The 18,801-nt window shown below is 48.0% G+C and overlaps 1 protein-coding gene across 8 annotated transcripts in view; it reads right to left on the bottom strand.

Annotated features, from left to right (window-relative positions):
• Positions 1–7,866, bottom strand: part of samd11 (sterile alpha motif domain containing 11) — a 244,144-nt gene extending 236,278 nt beyond the window's left edge. For 2 of the 8 annotated variants that reach the window (XM_033048520.1, XM_033048521.1), the window contains exons 1-2: positions 6,487–7,806; positions 3,094–3,185 (exon numbers count right to left, since the gene is read on the bottom strand). In XM_033048520.1, coding sequence (XP_032904411.1) covers positions 3,094–3,185; positions 6,487–7,105 — 711 coding nt within the window. In that variant the 5' untranslated portion in view covers positions 7,106–7,806. The other 6 variants (XM_033048526.1, XM_033048527.1, XM_033048525.1 and 3 more) reach the window with 6 other exon arrangements.
• Positions 7,867–18,801: the final 10,935 nt, after the last annotated feature.

The raw sequence follows: 18,801 nt of genomic DNA, 5'->3' as shown, positions 1-18,801 counted from the left end.
CCTCCAGAGATGCTGACTGACCTGCCCATTTGCTCCAATATTTAGTGTCTACCCAAGACAATGAAAAGGTTGGGAGGGTTCAATGATAAACCCCCTCACATTCTATCAATTCCCCTCCCTATTTCAGTATCACAAGCAAAGATGCATGATTGTTCTATAGGGTGTGTGATCTTCAAAGCAGTTCAAATCATTTGCTTTTCACTTCCTGACAGGTCTTTCTTTTTATTCTGCAAAAATTATATAATACCAAAGTTATACACAATATGCTGGACTAACTCAGCGAGTCAGGCAGCATCTCTGGAGAAAAAGGATAGGTGAAGTTTCAGATCGAGATCCTTCAGACTGAATAGTCTAATACCACCTGGTTTTCACACATACACACAGACTAGTTGCATTCTGCTCAACAGCTTCAAAAAAAGTACAGACAGTTAGTAATACTTTTCCCCAGTTTACAGAATGGAAAAAAATCTATCAATGTCATTTTCATTTGGAAAAACATTTGGATGAGTGGTTTGTGGCTACCTTTAATTTGGGCAGGTGTTTCCAGCTTTTCCAGACTTTAAAATGGGCAACTACACTTCAAACTCCACTGGAATCACAGACGTAGCTTAAAATGTGCAATGTTGGAACCACCTGCACTGGCCTCTAAAACTCAGCATCTACACAGCTCTCTCAGGGATCATGCTCCGCCCTTAATGTAGTAGTTTAGTGATAGAGCATGAAAACAGGCCCTTCAACCCACCGATTCTGTGCCGGCCAACAATCACCCCGTATACTGAGAAGGGGTTTGGCCCGAAACGTCGCCTATTTCCTTCGCTCCACAGATGCTGCTGCACCCCGCTGAGTTTCCCCAGCAATTTTGTGCACCTCGTATACTAGTTCTATCCTACACACTTGGGACAATTTACAGAAGGCAATGAACCTACGAATCTGCACGTCTTTAGAATGTGGGAGGAAACCAGAGCACTCGGAGTTAACCCTTACGGTCACAGGGAGAGCATGCAAACTCTGTACAGACAGCACCTGTATTCAGGATTGAGCCTGGGGCTTTGGTGCTGTAACTTTACCACTGTGCCGCCGATAAAATTCAATAGAAATCTTATCTTCCGAGTAACCAAACACTGGTCTAAGGTGAACAAAACCCATTTGTGATATTCTAGTGAATGCTAAATAACATTCTGGCAAACATCACAAATCAATATTCAGGAATGTTAAACTCAGGATGGGGTGATCACTGCAATTGTTGTTGTACATTTTATTAAATTATATTTGAAGACATTCATTGCTTTGTATTTTTTGATTTACATGATCAAAGGGCAGAGTGGTGCAGCTAATAGAGCCATTGCCTCACAGTGCCAGAGACCAGGGCTCGATTCTGACCTTGTGTGCCGTCTGTATGGAGTCTGCACTTTCCCAAAGATGTACAGGTCTGTAGGTTAATTGGTCTCTGCAAATTGCTTCTAGTGTGTATGGAGTGGATGAGAAAGTGGGATAGCACAGAACTAGTATGAACAGGTGATCGATGGCCAGAGTGGACTCGGTGGGCTGAAGGACCGAATCTTTAAACCAAACACACACAATGAAGCTGGGAGTAATGGCTTCAAAATTAATGAAACTAACTGGAGCTTAGAAAAATGAGGTGTTCTTATTGAAACATAAATGTTTCAAAGTGATATTAACAAGTTAAATGTTGAGATGATTTTTCCCCAACTGGAGGGAGTTTTTGCTCAGTAGATGATTTAACTTTCAGAGTTCCCTTTCTCAGACACTTGTGGAGACTGAGCCATTGAAGATATTTCAATATTGAAGACCTTTGGCCCATGGGGACGTCAAGGGGAACAGGAGCAGGGGGTAAGATTAAATTAGCTCATTCGTGGCGAGGCAGTGTTGGGGCCCCGACTCCAGCCCCAAAGCTCGTAACATTTTTTCCGTTCAAGAGTCAAAGGTGTTTTATTGCCCTATGTCCCAAAACAGAACAATGACATTCTTACTTGTTGCAGCACAACAGAATATGTAAACATATTACTCTGTAAATACTGTAGTGAATAATAATATACACATACGTGTGTGTACATACACATGTATGGTATTTGTATAATATACATCATACACACACGTGATATATCTATATATATATATACACACACACACATATGTGTGTGTTCATATGTGTGTATATATGTGTGTGGGTGTATACATAAATATATGTGTGTATATACACATACATATATATATATATACACACACACACACACATATACACATATATATATACATATACATATACATATATATACGCACACACATATAGTAGTGCAAAGTCAAAAATAACGACCCCAGGTCTAGTTCGGATCCTTAAATCATTTCCCCATTTCATTTAGCTGACACCAACGCGACTACTTGTTCTTGTTTCTTTAACTTTACAAAAATGGCCTTTTGCATTTCCAGCAGCCGCCAGCCGTTTTCGTTCAACCCCGTTCATGGAATTCAATCTGAACTCCAACAGGAAGCGGGGTAGAACGTGTCTTGTCGTGAATTTGCCAAACTTTTTTTTTAAAGAGACAGGAGCCCACAGGGATCGTGGCCGAGACACGCCGACAAATTGATTAATGGCCTTGATCCCTCCCACCCTCCGCCCCTGGAAGAGAGCTCCACTGGACGGTAGTGATTGATCGGGAGGGGAGAGGCGGCTTTGATAGGTTTCTCATTCACAAGGGGTCAAGTCAGGGAAGGAAGATTAGTTGTTTAGAGTTTCACCGCAGGACTCCTCCGTGTGTGTGTGTGTGTGTGTGTGTTTCAAGTCGCGGCTTCCGCCCCCCTCCCTCCCGCTTTAAGAGCTAGCAATACAAGAAACAAGAGCCTTTCCAATAAGCACATCGCCATGATCTAATCAAAAGTAACATCATCGTCGATAGTATCGCTTGCAAAGCTTTAATTGCTAAAACATTTTTTTTTTAAACTTTATTCTATATTACATTTTCTTTTCTTTTTTTAAAATATTCCACAAACGCACAAAGCAGGAAAGATATTTTAAAATCATAATCATTATAATATGTATAATACACACACACACACATAGTAAGCGGTTCTTACCACTGGAGACGAGATCCTGCAGCCGGGACAATCACAGATTGGAGGGTGGACTTGCAAGACTCCTTTTGACATAAGGGTCTTCAGACTTTTCCCTGTATTGGGAGGACAAGTAATGAAACTATTTACTTTCTGGGGGGGATTAAAAAAAACCCACCCTATTCTCACTGGGATCGCTGCTGTTGCACAACGCTGGTGTTTGTGTGTGGGTGAGGAAAGTCTTATTAAATCACCTCTCAAATATTCACGGTCTTCCTTAAATAGACGCTGAATTGTTACGGGCAAATCCCCGAAGCCGCAGCGACACGACCTTAAAAATACCGGGAAAAGCTCTTCCCTTCCGCCTCTTTCATCTCCGCTCAGTCACACGAGCAGAGAATTGTTGGTTTACACTAAAGCGACTCAACTCTTGAGGAAGTGCGGCAGTTTTGCTTATTTGCAACAATGGCGAAGGTTGTTTGTACAAGAGGCCGGGGCGCGCGGTGTTAAAGAGCCCTGCCAGTGAGACAGAGAGAAAAAACAGCCCGGAGACAGACACTTAGCACTGGGAGCCAGCAACAGTGTCGGAGCCAGAGAGGCTGACACTGGCAGGGAGACTGCAAGAGAGAGAGAGAGAGAGAGTGGCGCAGCAAAGCCAGACAGTGCCGTAGACACTTCACACTGCCAGAAGCAGAGTCTCAGAGTAACACTGTGAGAGGGGGGTGGGGAGAGAGAGAGGGGGGGGGGAAGAGGGGAGGGTGTGGGGGGAAGGAAGAGGAGAGGGGGGGGAGGAGGAGGAGGGGGAGGAGAGGGGGGGGAGGAGGAGGAGAGGGGGGGAAGGAGGAGGAGAGGGGGGGAAGGAGGAGGAGAGGGGGGGGAAGGAGGAGGAGAGGGGGGGGGGAAGGAGGAGGAGAGGGGGGGAGGAGAGGGGGGGAAGGAGGAGGGGAGGAGGGGGAAGGAGGAGGAGAGGGGGAAGGAGGAGGAGAGGGGGAAGGAGGACGAGGAGGGAGGAGGAGGAGAGGGGGGGGGAGGAGGGGAGGGGGGGGGAGGAGGCGGGGGGGAGGGAGGGGGGGAGGGAGGGAGGAGGAGGAGAGGGGGGAAGGAGGAGGAGGGGGGGAGAGGGGGAGAGGAGGAGGAGGAGAGGGGGGAGAGGAGGAGGAGGAGAGGAGGGGGAGGAGGAGGAGAGGGGGGGGAGGAGGAGGAGAGGGGGAAGGAGGAGGAGGAGAGGGGGGAGGAGGAGGAGGGGGGGGGGGAGGAGGAGGAGGAGGGGGGGGAGGGGGGTGGGGGGAGGGAGGGGGGGGGGGGGAGGGAGGAGGAGGGGGGGGAAGGAGGAGGAGGGGGGGGAAGGAGGAGGAAGGGGGGGAAGGAGGAGGAAGGGGAAGGAGGAGGAAGGGGGGAAGGAGGAGGAGGAGGGGGGGGGAGAGGAGGAGAGGGGGGAGAGGAGGAGGAGGAGGGGGGAGGAGGAGGAGAGGGGGGAGGAAGAGGAGAGGGGGAGGAAGAGGAGAGGGGGAGGAAGAGGAGAGGGGGGGAGGAAGAGGGGGAGGAGGAAGAGAGGGGGAGGAGGAAGAGAGGGGGGGAGGAAAGAGAGGGGGGGAGGAAGAGAGGGGGGGAGGAAGAGAGGGGGGGAGGAAGAGAGGGGGGGAGGAGAGAGGGGGGGAGGAAGAGATGGGGGGAGGAAGAGAGGGGGGGAGGAAGAGAGGGGGGGAGGAAGAAGAGAGGTGGGGTGGGGGGAGGAGAGAGGTGGGGTGGGGGGGAGGAGGAGAGAGGTGGGGTGGGGGGGAGGAGGAGAGAGGTGGGGTGGGGGGGGGAGGAGGAGAGAGGAGGAGGGTGGGAGGGAGGAGGAGGGTGGAGGGAGGAGGAGGGAGAGGAGGAGGGGGGGGGGGGGGGGAGGAGGGGTGGGGGGGGGGGGGGGGGGAGGAGGAGAGAGGTGGGATGGGGGAGGAGAGGATGTGCACTGTCGGCACCAGGGACCACAGACTGGTGCAGGGACTAACTCTCTGAAGACAAGAGAGATAGGCACAGTGCTGGAGTGACCGATGGTCAGGCAACGTCTCTGGAGAAAAGGAACAGGTGACGGTTCGGACCGAGACCCGTCTGAATTGGATCCAGAGTCACTGGATACCAGAGGACCAGTGACCCGGTCAAGACACTGTCCTCACTGGTTTTCAGGGGGACCACAGTGTCCCCAGAGGTGCGAGTGTCTCGGCGCAGACATGTCAGGATGTCTGGACACCAAAGGCCGGAGCTAGACAGTGACTCAGACTGGGTTGCAGACAGCCCCACTCTCAGCCCGGGTCTGTTTCTGTCCCAGTTTCAGCGGGAGGTCACCCCCTCCACACACCGCGGGTGGGCACGGTTCCCCACGGCTCGGCTCTTGGCGCCGCTCACCCGCACTTCACAGTCTCCATAGATAGCGCCCGGCTGACTTACTGACTGGCTCACAGGGGCACTGACACGGAGCGGCAACCTGGTGGCATTCCTCGCTCTGCGCACAGAACAGCTTCCTGGCTCACCCACGCTCTTAAGTCATATCTCACCAACACATCACTGCACAGCGCACCCCCCCACCCCCACATATTCCACTTCTGGCCAGCACGCGTTCGTTAATCGATACCGCCAGCAGTTTAAACTCACAGCAGTGCTCGCTCACTTCCAGATTCCCTTTAAACTTTTACACCATTGACAACCAAAGCTCCAAATAACAAACCCATCCACCCACAATCCCCCCCCCCCCCCCCCCCCCCCCCTTTAAAAAAACAAACAAGATTTAATCATTCATAATCTCTGCAAAGCCAGAAACATCTTTGGCCCGTGGTGTCTGCAATAAGCAACTCTCGGCCGAAGTGTCTCACTTCTTTTTTTTAAACCGCATCTTTCTCTGTCTCCCCCTCCCCGTTTTCCAAAGTTAGCAGCCCACGCCCCCTCCCCTCATTTTCCCCTGAACACAAATGCCACTGCTGCAAGAATCCAAGGAGGAAAACAAAAGTCTATGCATTTATTACCCATCCCGATCATCTATCTGTTAGGTTTGTAATCAGTTAATTACCGGTTAAACACATAGTCATCTATTGAGTAGGAAGGAACTGCAGATGCTGGTTTAAACCGAAGATAAGACACAAGATGCCGGAGTAACTCAGCGGGACAGGCAGCATCTCTGGAGAAGGGTCTCGAGCCGAAACGTCACCCATTCCTTCTCTCCAGAGATGCTGCCTGTCCCGCTGAGTTACTCCAGCATTTTGTGTCTAACAATCTATTGACCCAGTGTACCCATACCGAGTGCAGTTCGAACAACTTTTACGCACGTTTTTGAGTTGCTCAAGACGCGAGCTGTCCCCAAGTGTGGAATAACCACAGTTCTCCCTCCCTCTTATTGCCAAACGCATCGATCTCTCTCCCTCTCTGTCCCACTGCACCCACCTTTATGCCTTATGCTCCGCTTCCAGTCCTTTGCTGTCTCTCTGCCGCTGACGAACTGGAACTCGTTGGGGGTGAGCCACTCGCCCCGGTAGCGGATGGAAGGTCCCTTGCTGCCCTGGCACAGTTTGTGGACGTAGAGGAGCGCTTTGTTTTCGCCGCACTCCACCTCGATGCAGGGCTCCCCGTTGTCGAAGATGGGCTGGAAGTCGGGGATGGAGTGGAAGCGCTCCAGCAGCAGGTCGCTCGGGTGAGCGGGCTCCGGGAGACCCAGGAAAGCACGCTGGCGCCGGGTGAAGATGTGCTCGTAAGGCGTCGGATGGTGAGGTCTCACCACTGGGATAGTGAGTGGGGGCAGATATTCGGGTAAACCATCCAGCAGTCCCCGAGTGATCATCTCCCCGTCCACCCTCTCCTTCTTGATAGCTGGCATCCTCATGTGCAGGCTGGCGATAAGTTCCTCTCCCGCTAGTTTCTCCTTCCCACAGCAGCCGTTGAAATGCAGGGGCGGCCTCGACCTGTGATATCTCCAGCCCTCGACCAGGAATGTCTTGTCGGCTTTACTTAGATCTAACACGTCGACCTCTGCCGTCGCTCTAATCTGTCTCCCCGTACCTGACATCTCAGAAAGGTACTCGCCGCCGTGTACATTATCTTGGCGAAATGCTTATTGATCCGCTATCGACCTGAAGCTTTTTTTTTCTAACTGATTACCTTTCTCTTGTTTCCGGGCGAGGACGAAACTAGCAGCGGCTTTTCTCTAAAATTCGATGTAACCTCACAATTCGAGGCAAGGTTGTTCCCCCCCTCGCCACTTTTCAATGAATAAACCTCAAACGGACCAAACGTGTGTCCGGTTACACCGCGCCGCTCTGCCCACTCTGATCAAACCCACTTCTTGAAAAAGTTGTACCATCTCCACCAAATGCTAAAGTTTCTTATTTTTTAAATAAATTATTTAAAAAAACATCCCCCTCTTTAGACTTCCAAAAAGACCAGAATTTCTTATTTTTTTGAAGAAAAAAAAGTTATTACTACTGAATAGCTTCATACAATTTATTTTGAACCTACATTTTTGTTTCTGGAGTCACGCTGTAGTTCAGAGACGAAACATGATTTGCCCTCTCCGCCGCTGTTAACTTGGCCCATTTAAACATCACACTCTTGTCAGACGCAAGGAGAGGGGGGTGCGAGACGGACGACCCAACGACATATTCCGTCCAATTAATTAGCCAACATTTCAACCTCCGCTGTGCAGACTCCGTGAGCTGCTAGTTCTGCACACGCTCGACCCCATGCAATGATCATTTCCCCACCTCCTCCCCAGGTATCCTCACCGTGATTGAAGTTGTTCTCGTCGCCAGCACCGTGACTATTTGCAAACAGTTCCGGCTTTAAAAAAAAACATTCAGGAAATGGGATGTGCACGGGGGGGGGGGGGGGGGGGGGGACAACCCGCACCCGAGGCAACTACACAGCGGCGTCGCATTAGTGATGATTCGCACTTGTACACCGGACATAAGCGGCACCGTAACCCTCGTGACTGTTCCTGTTGTTGGCTGGGCTATTCAATGTCCCCCCCACCACATCCCCCCCACTTCAACCTCCCCCCCACCACCACAACCACCCCACCCAACCTCACCCCACTCCACACACCCCCCCCACCTCACCACCCCGCGCCTACACACCCACCACCCTTCTACCCACCCAGACCCCCCCAACCTCAACCACACCACACACCCATACCACCACGGACCACCAACACCACAATCCCACATCCCACACCACCCCCCCCACCTCACCACCCCCGCGCCTCACCCCCCACCACCCCTCTACCCCACCAGACCCACCCCAACCTCACCCCCCCCCCACTAGACCCCCCAACCTCACCACACCACCCCCCCACCACCACCCCATACCACACCACCACCACACCAACACTCCCACACCACGCCCTCCCACACCCCCACCTACCCACGCCACCCCCCCCCCCCCCCATAGCACCCACCAACACCACACCACCACCCCCCCCCCTCCCCCCTCAGATTGGGACCGGGTTACTCAGCACTTCGACTCCCCCTCCCATTCCCAATCAGTCCTTTCAGTCCTGGGCCACCTCCATTGTTAGAGTGAGGACCAGAATTGGAGGAACAGCACCTCGTATTTCGTTTGGGTAGTTTACACCCCAGCAGCATACATTTGGACAGTTACATGGATAGGAAAGGATGAGAGGGATATGGCCATATGTGGGCAGGTGGGGCTAGCATAGATGGGTCATCTTGACTGGCAAGGCAAGATGGGCTGAATGGCCTGTATCTGTGCTGTATGACTATATCAAACAGTGCAGTACAGATCATAACAACTGGCTGTGTAACAAAAAGAAAAACCCCATGCATCGTCTTTTTTTGGTGCATAATCTTTGTGCTACTATATCTCAGTTGGTGCCATTATCCTTGGAAGGGAATAACCATGTGGTTCTTCCCTCCATGGATTGTTACAAAGTCTCCTCCAGGATCCAATCAATGTTGGGCGGGTTGAAAAATGTTAGCTTCACTTCTGAGTTAATGCATCACCATTCTGAAACGAACGGGAACCTCGGCTGCTTTTGATTTGAGTTAGTTCTGTTTCGGTTTCCAAACCAATTTCAGCACAGGTCCTTATTTAGAGGAAGCATGTAAATGCATTAGCAGTTCTGGGTAGGTTAACTGGACTGATTCCCGGAATGGACATTTCTTTAATTATACACTGAACTTTTATTGTTGTTTATTATGGTGTCTACGGTATAAAATCATCAGAGGAATAAATCGGGTAGATGCACAGAGTCTCTTGCCCAGAGTAGGGGAATCGAAGACCAAAGGACATAGGTTCAAGGTGAAGGGGGAAAGATTTAATAGGAATCAGAGGAGTAACTTTTTCACACAAAGGGTGGTGGGTGTATGGAACAAGCTGCCAGAGGAAGTAGTTGAGACTGGGACTATCGCTACGTTGAAGAAACAGCCAGGTACATGGATAGGACATGTTTGGAGGGATATGGACCAAGCGCAGGAAGGTGGGACTAGTGTAGCTGGGACATGTTGGCTGTTGTGGGAAAGTTGGGCGGAAGGGCCTGTTTCCACGCTGTATCACTCTAAGCCTCTATGACTATTACATTCACATTGTTCTGCTGCAAGTAAGAATTTCATTGTTCCGTTTCAGGACACATGACCATAAAACACTCTTGACTCTTCTCGTGCCTATTGACGAGGCTTGTGGGCACTGAAGAGTGAAACGTGACTTAATTGGAAGACACTAACAGGTCTCGGACAGTATGGATGTGGAGAAGATGTTTCCTCTTGTGCGGGGAAATGTAGAACTAGGAACATTGTTTAAAAGGGAAAAACAGTTTAAGATGGAGACAAGGCAAATATTTTTCTCTCAGAACATCATGAATCCTAAAGGTGACAGAAGCAGAGTTTTAGTTATTTTTAAGTTAGATAGATAGAATTTTCATAAACAAGAAGGTGAAAATGTACATGGGTGGATGCAGTGTAAGGTTGAGGTTTCATTCACATCAACCATGATCATCATCTAGTAGAACATGCTTGATGGGCCGAATGCCCTCTTCCTGTTCCTAATCCATGTGTTCATATAAAGGATCACAGAGGTATAGATAGGGTAGACAGTCAGAACCTTTTTCCAAGGTTGGAAGTGGCAAAGACTAGAGGGCATAGCTTTAAGGTGAGAGGAGCATTTTTAAAGGAGGTATGTAAGGCATGTTTTTTTTAACACATGTGGGTGCCCGGAACATGCTGCCTGGTGTAGTGATGGAGGCAGATACAATAGTGGCATTTAAAGGGCCTGTCCCATGATGCCAGTTACCCAAGAGGTCTCCCGAGTTTTAAAAAAATCAAACTCATGGTAAGTATGTAGAATGTACGAAGCGGGTACGTCGGAGCTCGTGGATGTATCATAGTGGCTCGTGATGCTAACGGCAGGTTTTCGGGAAACGCGGTAACTCTTGAAGTTTTTTCAACACTGAAAATTTTCCAAGAGTAAAAAAATACTCGTGATGAAGTACCATGAGTTTGATTTTGATTTTTAACTCGGGAGAGCTCTTGGGTAAACTCACATCGTGGGACAGGCCCTTTAGATGCTTTTGGATAGGTATGTGGATATTCAGGGAATGGAGGGATACCTATCACGATCAGGTAGAGGAGATGAATTTATCTTGCCATCATGTTTGGCATGCACATTGTGGGCTGAAGATCCTGTGCTGTGCTGTTCTATGATCCAGGATCACATTTGCAGAGTTAGCACAAATAAAGTCTCCCTCACCATTCCCACTCACGCCACAGAGCAGCAAGTTTATTTCCTGAATACTCGAGTACAAAGACAAGAGAAGTCCTAGATTCAGTTCCAAATGTTTCAGCCTCATTGAACCTGATTTAGGGAGAGGGAAGATCAGTCCAGTTTGTCTTTCCTTTTGTGTAGGAACGAACTGCAGGTGCTGGTTTAAACCAAAGATATACAAAAAATGTTGGAGTAACTCAACTGGACAAGCATCATCTCTGGAGAGAAGGAATGGGTGATGTTTCGGGTCGAGACCCTTCTTCAGACTGATGAGAGAGGATGGTGCTGAACTCTCGTCGGAGAGAGGAGGAGAACTTCTTCAAAGTAGACATCATCAGTCTGAAGAAGGGTCTCGACCCAAAACGTCACCCTTGTCTTTCCTCTTGCCTTCCCCAGATAATGGCATCAAAGCAGTTTTGAAGGAGTGCCAGGATGCATCCTGCAGTTCAATAGTCTGCTGAATATTCAAAATCTGGGCATGTGAATAACACCATTTGGGGAAGTTAATGGAGGATTTATGTACCCAAGAACCGGTATAAAATTATTACCTTAGACAAGTATTACAAAATAGGAAGTAAAGGAGGTTGAATAGTGAAAGGCCTGGATGTGAGTATGTCCCCACTAGTAAGAGAGTCTAGGACCAAAGGCCACAGCCTCAGAATAAAAGGACGAACCTTTAGAAAGGAGAAGAGAAGGTTCTTTAGTCAGAGGTTGGTGAATCTGTGGAATACATTGTCACAGACAGCTGTGGAGGCGACCAATGGATATTTCTAAGGCGGAGATTGACAGATCTTTGATTAGTACGGGCTGCAGGGGTTATGGGGCGAAGGCAGGAGAATGGGGTTGAGAGGGAAAGATAGATCAGCCATGATTGTATGGCAGAGTAGACTTGATCGGCCGAATGGCCTAATTCTGCTCCTTGAATTTATGAAATCAACATTAAAAAATATATCATATTATTCAGCTACAGGCTAATGAACATGGAATTTATTACAGCCCGAAGAATACGTTCATCTTAGGTGCCTCGTTATTCGTTTTCCCTCATATGTGACATCTATTCTACATCAATTGCCTTACTTATAGAATATTATTTTGTCTCGTAAAAGATTGGCTTTCTAATTACTTCCTCCAGTTTTTATCTCTTTCACTTCCTGCTTTATTCTCCACTAATCCTGATGAGTTACCATTACCGTCACTGTATGGCAATATTCACATCAAGATAAAATCCAATTTTGGGATATATCACATTTCTGCTTATCATGGTGAATACATTGTTTTCCATCATGTTTTCAGATAAGGAAGAGTTCCAACTTTGGCAGCCAACGTCTTCATTGAAGACGCGGAAATCAGAAGTAAAGCCCTTTTGTGACACAAGCTTTGAAAATCCTTTTCCCCCAACTTCAAAGCCCTACAGCGCAAATGATTGCAGTTATTTCTAGTTCGGTGAGGTGAATTTGTGCTCATTAGGAAATGGATCGGGACATCTCAAATGTATTTCACACAGGACGCTGAAAGCCAAGAGTTAGACAACACTCTCATCTGATCAATGTGGATTAGATTCAATCCAACATCCAGAAGATGAAACTCTGGATAAATTGGTCATTCAGTTTTCTACTTACAGTATTTTACCTACACTATTTTCTTCCTCTAATTTCCTTCCATCCTTTACTTCACTATACCATAAAATCCATATGTTATATAATTTGCAGAATATATCATGTAATATGATGAGTAGGAAGGAAGTGCAAGTGCTGGTTTACACCAAAGATAGACACAAAATGCTGGTGTAACTCAGCGGACCAGGCAGCATCTCTGGAGTAAAGGAATAGGTGACGTTTCAGGTCAGAACCCTTCTTCAGCCATCTGCATTGCATGTTGCAGCATTGTGACATTAGAGTTACAGAGAAAAAGTGCACGGTCCGCAATGAGGTAGGTTGGAAGATCGGGACTATCTTTTACCAAGCCATCGGAGCAGGGGCACATCACAATTAAACTGGCATAGCCTGACATTCATGAAGGAAGGTTTTCCTGTACAGATGGCAAGGTGGTCTCGCTGAGTGCAAGTCCTCACTGTCTTTTTCACCCTTGTCTGGACACAAGGTCACTGAGGCCAATTGCATCAGCCCACCCAGGTGAGATGAGGCAGGGCAATACAGATCGGAGTCTGATTTCAATGACCCAGTATTGTTAAATAATATGGTACAGCCGGTAAGGCTGAGGTTTATACCCTGTAGTCCTTGGGAAGATGATGGGTTCATCCTGAATTGTGGCAGTCTAGGTGGTGACGGTGGTCCCACAATGGTGCGAGATGGGGAGTTCCAGAATACTAACATGATGACAATGAAAGTTCCATGGTGTATGTCCAATTATCAAGTCAAGTCAAGCACGATCCCACTGACCCATCAGGGAATTTCTTGTAGCTTTTAATTCCATGTGAAGGCGAATGACGCGACAAATAACACGATACAATTGATGCGAGTTGGCTGTCCCCCTTCTCCCTTGGCACTCACCGCTGTTTTGCAAATTTCCTTGGCACGAATATAACTCGGAATCAGATGGAGATGAAGGTCCCAAGAATAAGACATTTTAACAATTTGTGACAGGGCTGGTTTAAATTCTAGGCTCTGTGTCCTTGCTGACACCACAGATATTTTAAATATTTATAAACGGAGTTTGAGATTTCTCTGCAGGGAAGCTGGGGGGGGGGGGGGGGGGGGGGGGGGGAAAGCAGAGGGCAAATCAAGCCAGAATTCTCTCTCATGCTTCAAAGCAGCCTGTTACTGAGAACAGCACTAGAGTCCTGGGAATTAAGCTCCTGGCCTGGCCTCTTAATTGGGGAACGTGAGACCTATACCAAGGGAGAAGTAACGAAGGATGGTTGTGAATAGGAACCTTTCCTTAAATCAAAAATAAAAATATATGTTGTCTATGCATAATAAGCACCTGATATGATGTTGAAGTACAATCTCGCATTCTGTGTAAAAATCGCACAATGCACAATAATTCCTGCACTGATCGCAATGTTTGATGGTGAGGGATGTGTAGCTACTCAGCTATACGCTGCATAAAGAACAAAGGGCCGGTAAGGAGGAACCACCGAGGGGGTCTTAGCTAAGACAGACACAAAAAGCTGGAGTAACTCAGCGGGACAGGCAGCATCTCTGGAGAGAAGGGATGGGTGGCGTTTCGGTTCGAGACCCTTCTCCTTCCGCGCCCTCAAGATCAATTACTGGAGGTGCACCCGGGGCATGCAGGTTGATAGTAGCTGGGCGAGGGGAGGGACAATAGCTCGCTGGACGATGGAGACAATGCCTGCAACGGGTCTTTATGGGACTTCGAAAATGGCGCCATGACCTGGCAACTCTTGCATACAAACTCAGTGAGCTGTTTCTATACAAAATCGGGGATGGTACTTATGTACGGCAATAATCTTACTGAAGTGTATGCAAAAAAAAAGAACTTCACTGCACTGTGGTACACGTGATAATAAAGGAACCATTGAACCATTGAAATCTTGCCACAACTTTAATGAAGCAGGCCCACTGTGGATATTACCTGTACATGTTACAGGGGACGCAGAGCATTTTAAAGAGTGGGACGTGATCTGTAAAACCTATCTCCGCGTGCAAGCGTTTGGTCAACTGTTCTTTATGTAGATCAATGTCACGTTAAGTTTGATAACACTCCAGTCACATGCATTTGGGATGTTGTACGACGTAAAAAGATGATGCGCATATACAAATCGCTATTTTACATAGAAACATAGAAAATAGGTGCAGGAGGATGCCATTCGGCCCTTCGAGCCAGCACCGCCATTCATTGTGATCATGGCTGATCGTCCCCAATCAATAACCCGTGCCTGCCTTCTCCCCATATCCCTTGATTCCATTAGCCCCGAGAGTATCTAACTCTCTCTTAAATCCATCCAGTGATTTGGCCTCCACTGCCCTCTGTGGCAGGGAATTCCACAAATTCACAACTTCCTGGCTGAAAAAGTTTTTTCTCACCTCAGTCTTAAATGGCCTCCCCATTATTCCAGGACTGTGGCCCCTGGTTCTGGACTCGCCCAACATTGGGAACATTTTTCCTGCATCTAGCTTGTCCAGTCCTTTTATCATTTTATATGTTTCTATAAGATTCCCCCTCATCCTTCTAAACTCCAGTGTATACAAGCCTAGTCTTTTCAATCTTTCCTCATATAACAATCCCGCCATCCCAGGGATCAATCTCATGAACCTACGCTGCACTGCCTCAATTTGTGAAGGTAAATTCTCCCATTTTACGTTAAATGTCATCTAGAATATTCAGGGATAATGTGACTTTGGCATTATCTGTAAAGTAATTTTTACAGTCCACTTAATTAACTTGTCGACATTATGTTTCATTCATGGGAAGGGAGGTACATCAAGTGCTTGAGATGCCTTGATGGTAGCCATGCATTATAGAAGGCAAAGAAGCTGTTTAAACCAAAGTGAAACTTCCTCTGCCAATTCCACAATATATGTTATTTAGAAATGGACTTGCTGGAGTGATTTTTCAGGCTGAAATGCCATTTCAGTCGAGGTGTCACACATGCTACTTTTCCCACTGAATTAGTAAGTCTGGGTGTACTCAGCCAGAAAAATCCATAGCTGCCCTCAGTTGAGTGGGCAATAACTGCAGAGCAATTAGAGTCATGCAGCATAGACACAGGCCCTTCAGCCCATCCTGTCATGCTCTCCATCAAGTACCCATTACTCTCAGTCTGAAGAAAGGTCTCGACCCGAAACGTCAACCATCCCTTCTCTCCAGAGATGCTGCCTGTCCCGCTGAGTTACTCAAGCATTTTGTGCCCATCTATACTAATCCCATTAGCCAACTCCTAAGTTCATACGTTCTAGGAGGAGAATTAGGCCATTCAATCCATGAGGTCTACTCCACCGTTCAATCATGGCAGATCTATATTTTCCTCTCAACCCCATTCTGCCTTCATCCCATAAACCCGGACACCCGTACTAATCAAGAATCTATCAATCTTTGCCTTTAAAATACCCATCAACTGTCTGTGGCAATGAATTCCGCAGATTCACCACCTTCTGACAAAATAAATTCCTCCTCATCTCCTTTTTAGAGATACGTCCTTTTATTAGATTCTCCCACTAGTGGAACCATCCTCTCCACATGCACTCTATCCAGGCCTTTCACGATCCAGTAGGTTTCAATGAGGTCCCCCCTCATCTTTCTAAACACCAGCGAGTACAGGCCCAGTGTCGTCAAGCTCTCATCATATGTCCTATCCCTCTATATCTTGGCAATTCAAGCGCTCCTCTAGATACTTCTCAAATGTTGTGAGCATCCCTGCCTCCTTCACCATCTCATGCAGCGTGTTGCAAATTCCAACTGCTCTGTGGATGAAGAAAAAATCTTCTATCTATCTATCTATCTATCTATCTATCTATCTATCTATCTATCTATCTATCTATCTATCTATCTATCTATCTATCTATCTATCTATCTATCTCTATATCTATCTCTATATCTATCTCTATATCTATCTATATACTATTAAAACTCTGCCGCCTGCTGTCTGGTTGCCGTCCGGCTGCCTTTCTGCCTTTTGATTCGTTCCATCGTGTGATGTCACAATGCCCAATACTCGCAGATGTCCAATCGGAATGGCCGATGCTCACAGATGTCCAATCGGAATGGATCCATTTACATGTACGGCTGCCGGCTGCATTTCTTCCTTTGATTCATTGCCACGCCGAATCCAGACGCTCAATCTCCGAGATCTTTTCCATTTCGGTAGAGATTTCGCTTTTCTTTCTAAGTATCCGCTCCTCATTACATTTCGTCGTGTTTAAGTACACGTTTTTAATCAAATCCTTCTCCCCCAAACCCCCCCCCCCACGCCCCAATATTTCAAAAATAAACTGGCTTCTCACCCATAGAAGCAGCCATTTCGGTAGACATTTCACTTTCCATTCCAACTATCCACTCCTCATTAGATTTCGTTATGTTTATGTCCACATTTTTCATTAAAACCTTCTCCCCCCCCCCCCCCCCCCACTCACTCATTTTGTCGCCTCCTGCTGGCCAGCGACCATAACGGCTGCTGGCGCCCGCATCTCGCCTCAAAGACGCCATTTAAAAACAGCCGCACTGCTCATTCCTGGGCCGCTTGAGTTGGAGGACCACGTCTCCCGTGGGGGCTATGGGTAGGGAACGGCTGTGTTGGGGGAGCAGACCCAACGGGTCTGCCCTTGGTCTAGTATACTATTAAAACTCTGTGCCTGCCGCCTGCCGTCCGGCTGCCTTTCTGCCTTTTGATTCGTTCCATCGTGTGATGTCACAATGCCCAATACTCGCAGATGTCCAATCGGAATGGCCGATGCTCGCAGATGTCCAATCGGAATGGATCCATTTACATGTACGGCTGCCGGCTGCATTTCTTCCCCAAATCCAGACGCTCAATCGCCGAGATCTTTTCCATTTCGGTAGAGATTTCACTTTTCTTTCTAAGTATCCGCTCCTCATTACATTTCGTCGTGTTTAAGTACACCTTTTTAATCAAATCCTTCTCCCCCCCCCCCCCCCCCCCTCCCACACTCACTCATTTTGTCGCCTCCTGCTGGCCGGCGACCATAACGGCTGCTGGCGCCCGCATCTCGCCTCAAAGACGCCATTTAAAACCAGCCGCACTGCTCATTCCTGAGCCGCTTGAGTTGGAGGACCACGTCTCCCGTGGGGGCTACGGGTAGGGAACGGCTGCGTTGGGGGAGCAGACCTTGGTCTAGTTAATATATAAAACTGTGTGCCTGCCATCCGGCTGCCTTTCTGCCTTTTGATTCGTTCCATCGTGTGATGTCACAATGCCCAATACTCGCAGATGTCCAATCGGAATGGATCCATTTACATGGACGGCTGCCGGCCGCCTTTCTTCCTTTGATTCCCTGCAACTCCGAAACCAGACGCAGAATCGCCGACATCTTTTCCATTTCGGTAGAGATTTCACTTTTCTTTCTAAGTATCCGCTCCTCATTACATTTCGTCGTGTTTAAATGCACGTTTTTAATCAAATCCTTCTCCCCCCCCCCCCCCCAATATTTCAAAAATAAACTGGCTTCTCACCCATAGAATCAGCCCCAGCCCCTGGTGAACGTTCCATCGTGTGATGTCACAATGCCCGATGTTCACAGATGTCCAATCGGAATGGATTCATTTACATATGCCTTTGCAGGAGCCCCAGCACCTGGTGAACGTTCCATTGTGTGATGTCACAATGCCCAATGTTCAAAGACATTGTTGCCATAGAGGGAGTACAGAGAAGGTTCACCAGACTGATTCCTGGGATGTCAGGACTTTCATATGAAGAAAGACTGGATAGACTCGGCTTGTACACGCTAGAATTTAGAAGATTGAGGGCGGATCTTATAGAAACGTACAAAATTCTTAAGGGGTTGGACAGGCTAGATGCAGGAAGATTGTTCCAAATGTTGGGGAAGTCCAGAACAAGGGGTCACAGTTTAAAGATAAGGGGGAAATCCTTTAGGACAGAGATGAGAAAAACATTTTTCACACAGAGAGTGGTGAATCTCTGGAATTCTCTGCCACAGAAGGTAGTTGAGGCCATTTCATTGGCTATATTTAAGAGGGAGTTAGATGTGGCCCTCGTGGCTAAAGGGATCAGGGGGTATGGAGAGAAGGCAGGTACAGGATACTGAGTTGGATGATCAGCCACAATCATATTGAATGGTGGTGCAGGCTCGAAGGGCCGAATGGCCTCCTCCTGCACCTATTTTCTATGTTTCTATGTAAAATAGCGATTTGTATATGCGCATCATCTTTTTACGTCGTACAACATCCCAAATGCATGTGACTGGAGTGTTATCAAACATGGCCTACTCCTGCACTTAATTTCTACGTTTCCCTCTCTTCACCCCTCTCCCTCTCCCACCCATCCCTCTCTCCCCCACCCTCCTTCCCTCTCTACGCCACCCCCTTCCCTCT

This window comes from Amblyraja radiata, chromosome 31 (assembly GCF_010909765.2).
Source record: "Amblyraja radiata isolate CabotCenter1 chromosome 31, sAmbRad1.1.pri, whole genome shotgun sequence".
Lineage (NCBI taxonomy): Eukaryota > Metazoa > Chordata > Chondrichthyes > Rajiformes > Rajidae > Amblyraja > Amblyraja radiata.
This window is presented reverse-complemented; position numbering and strand designations above follow the sequence as displayed.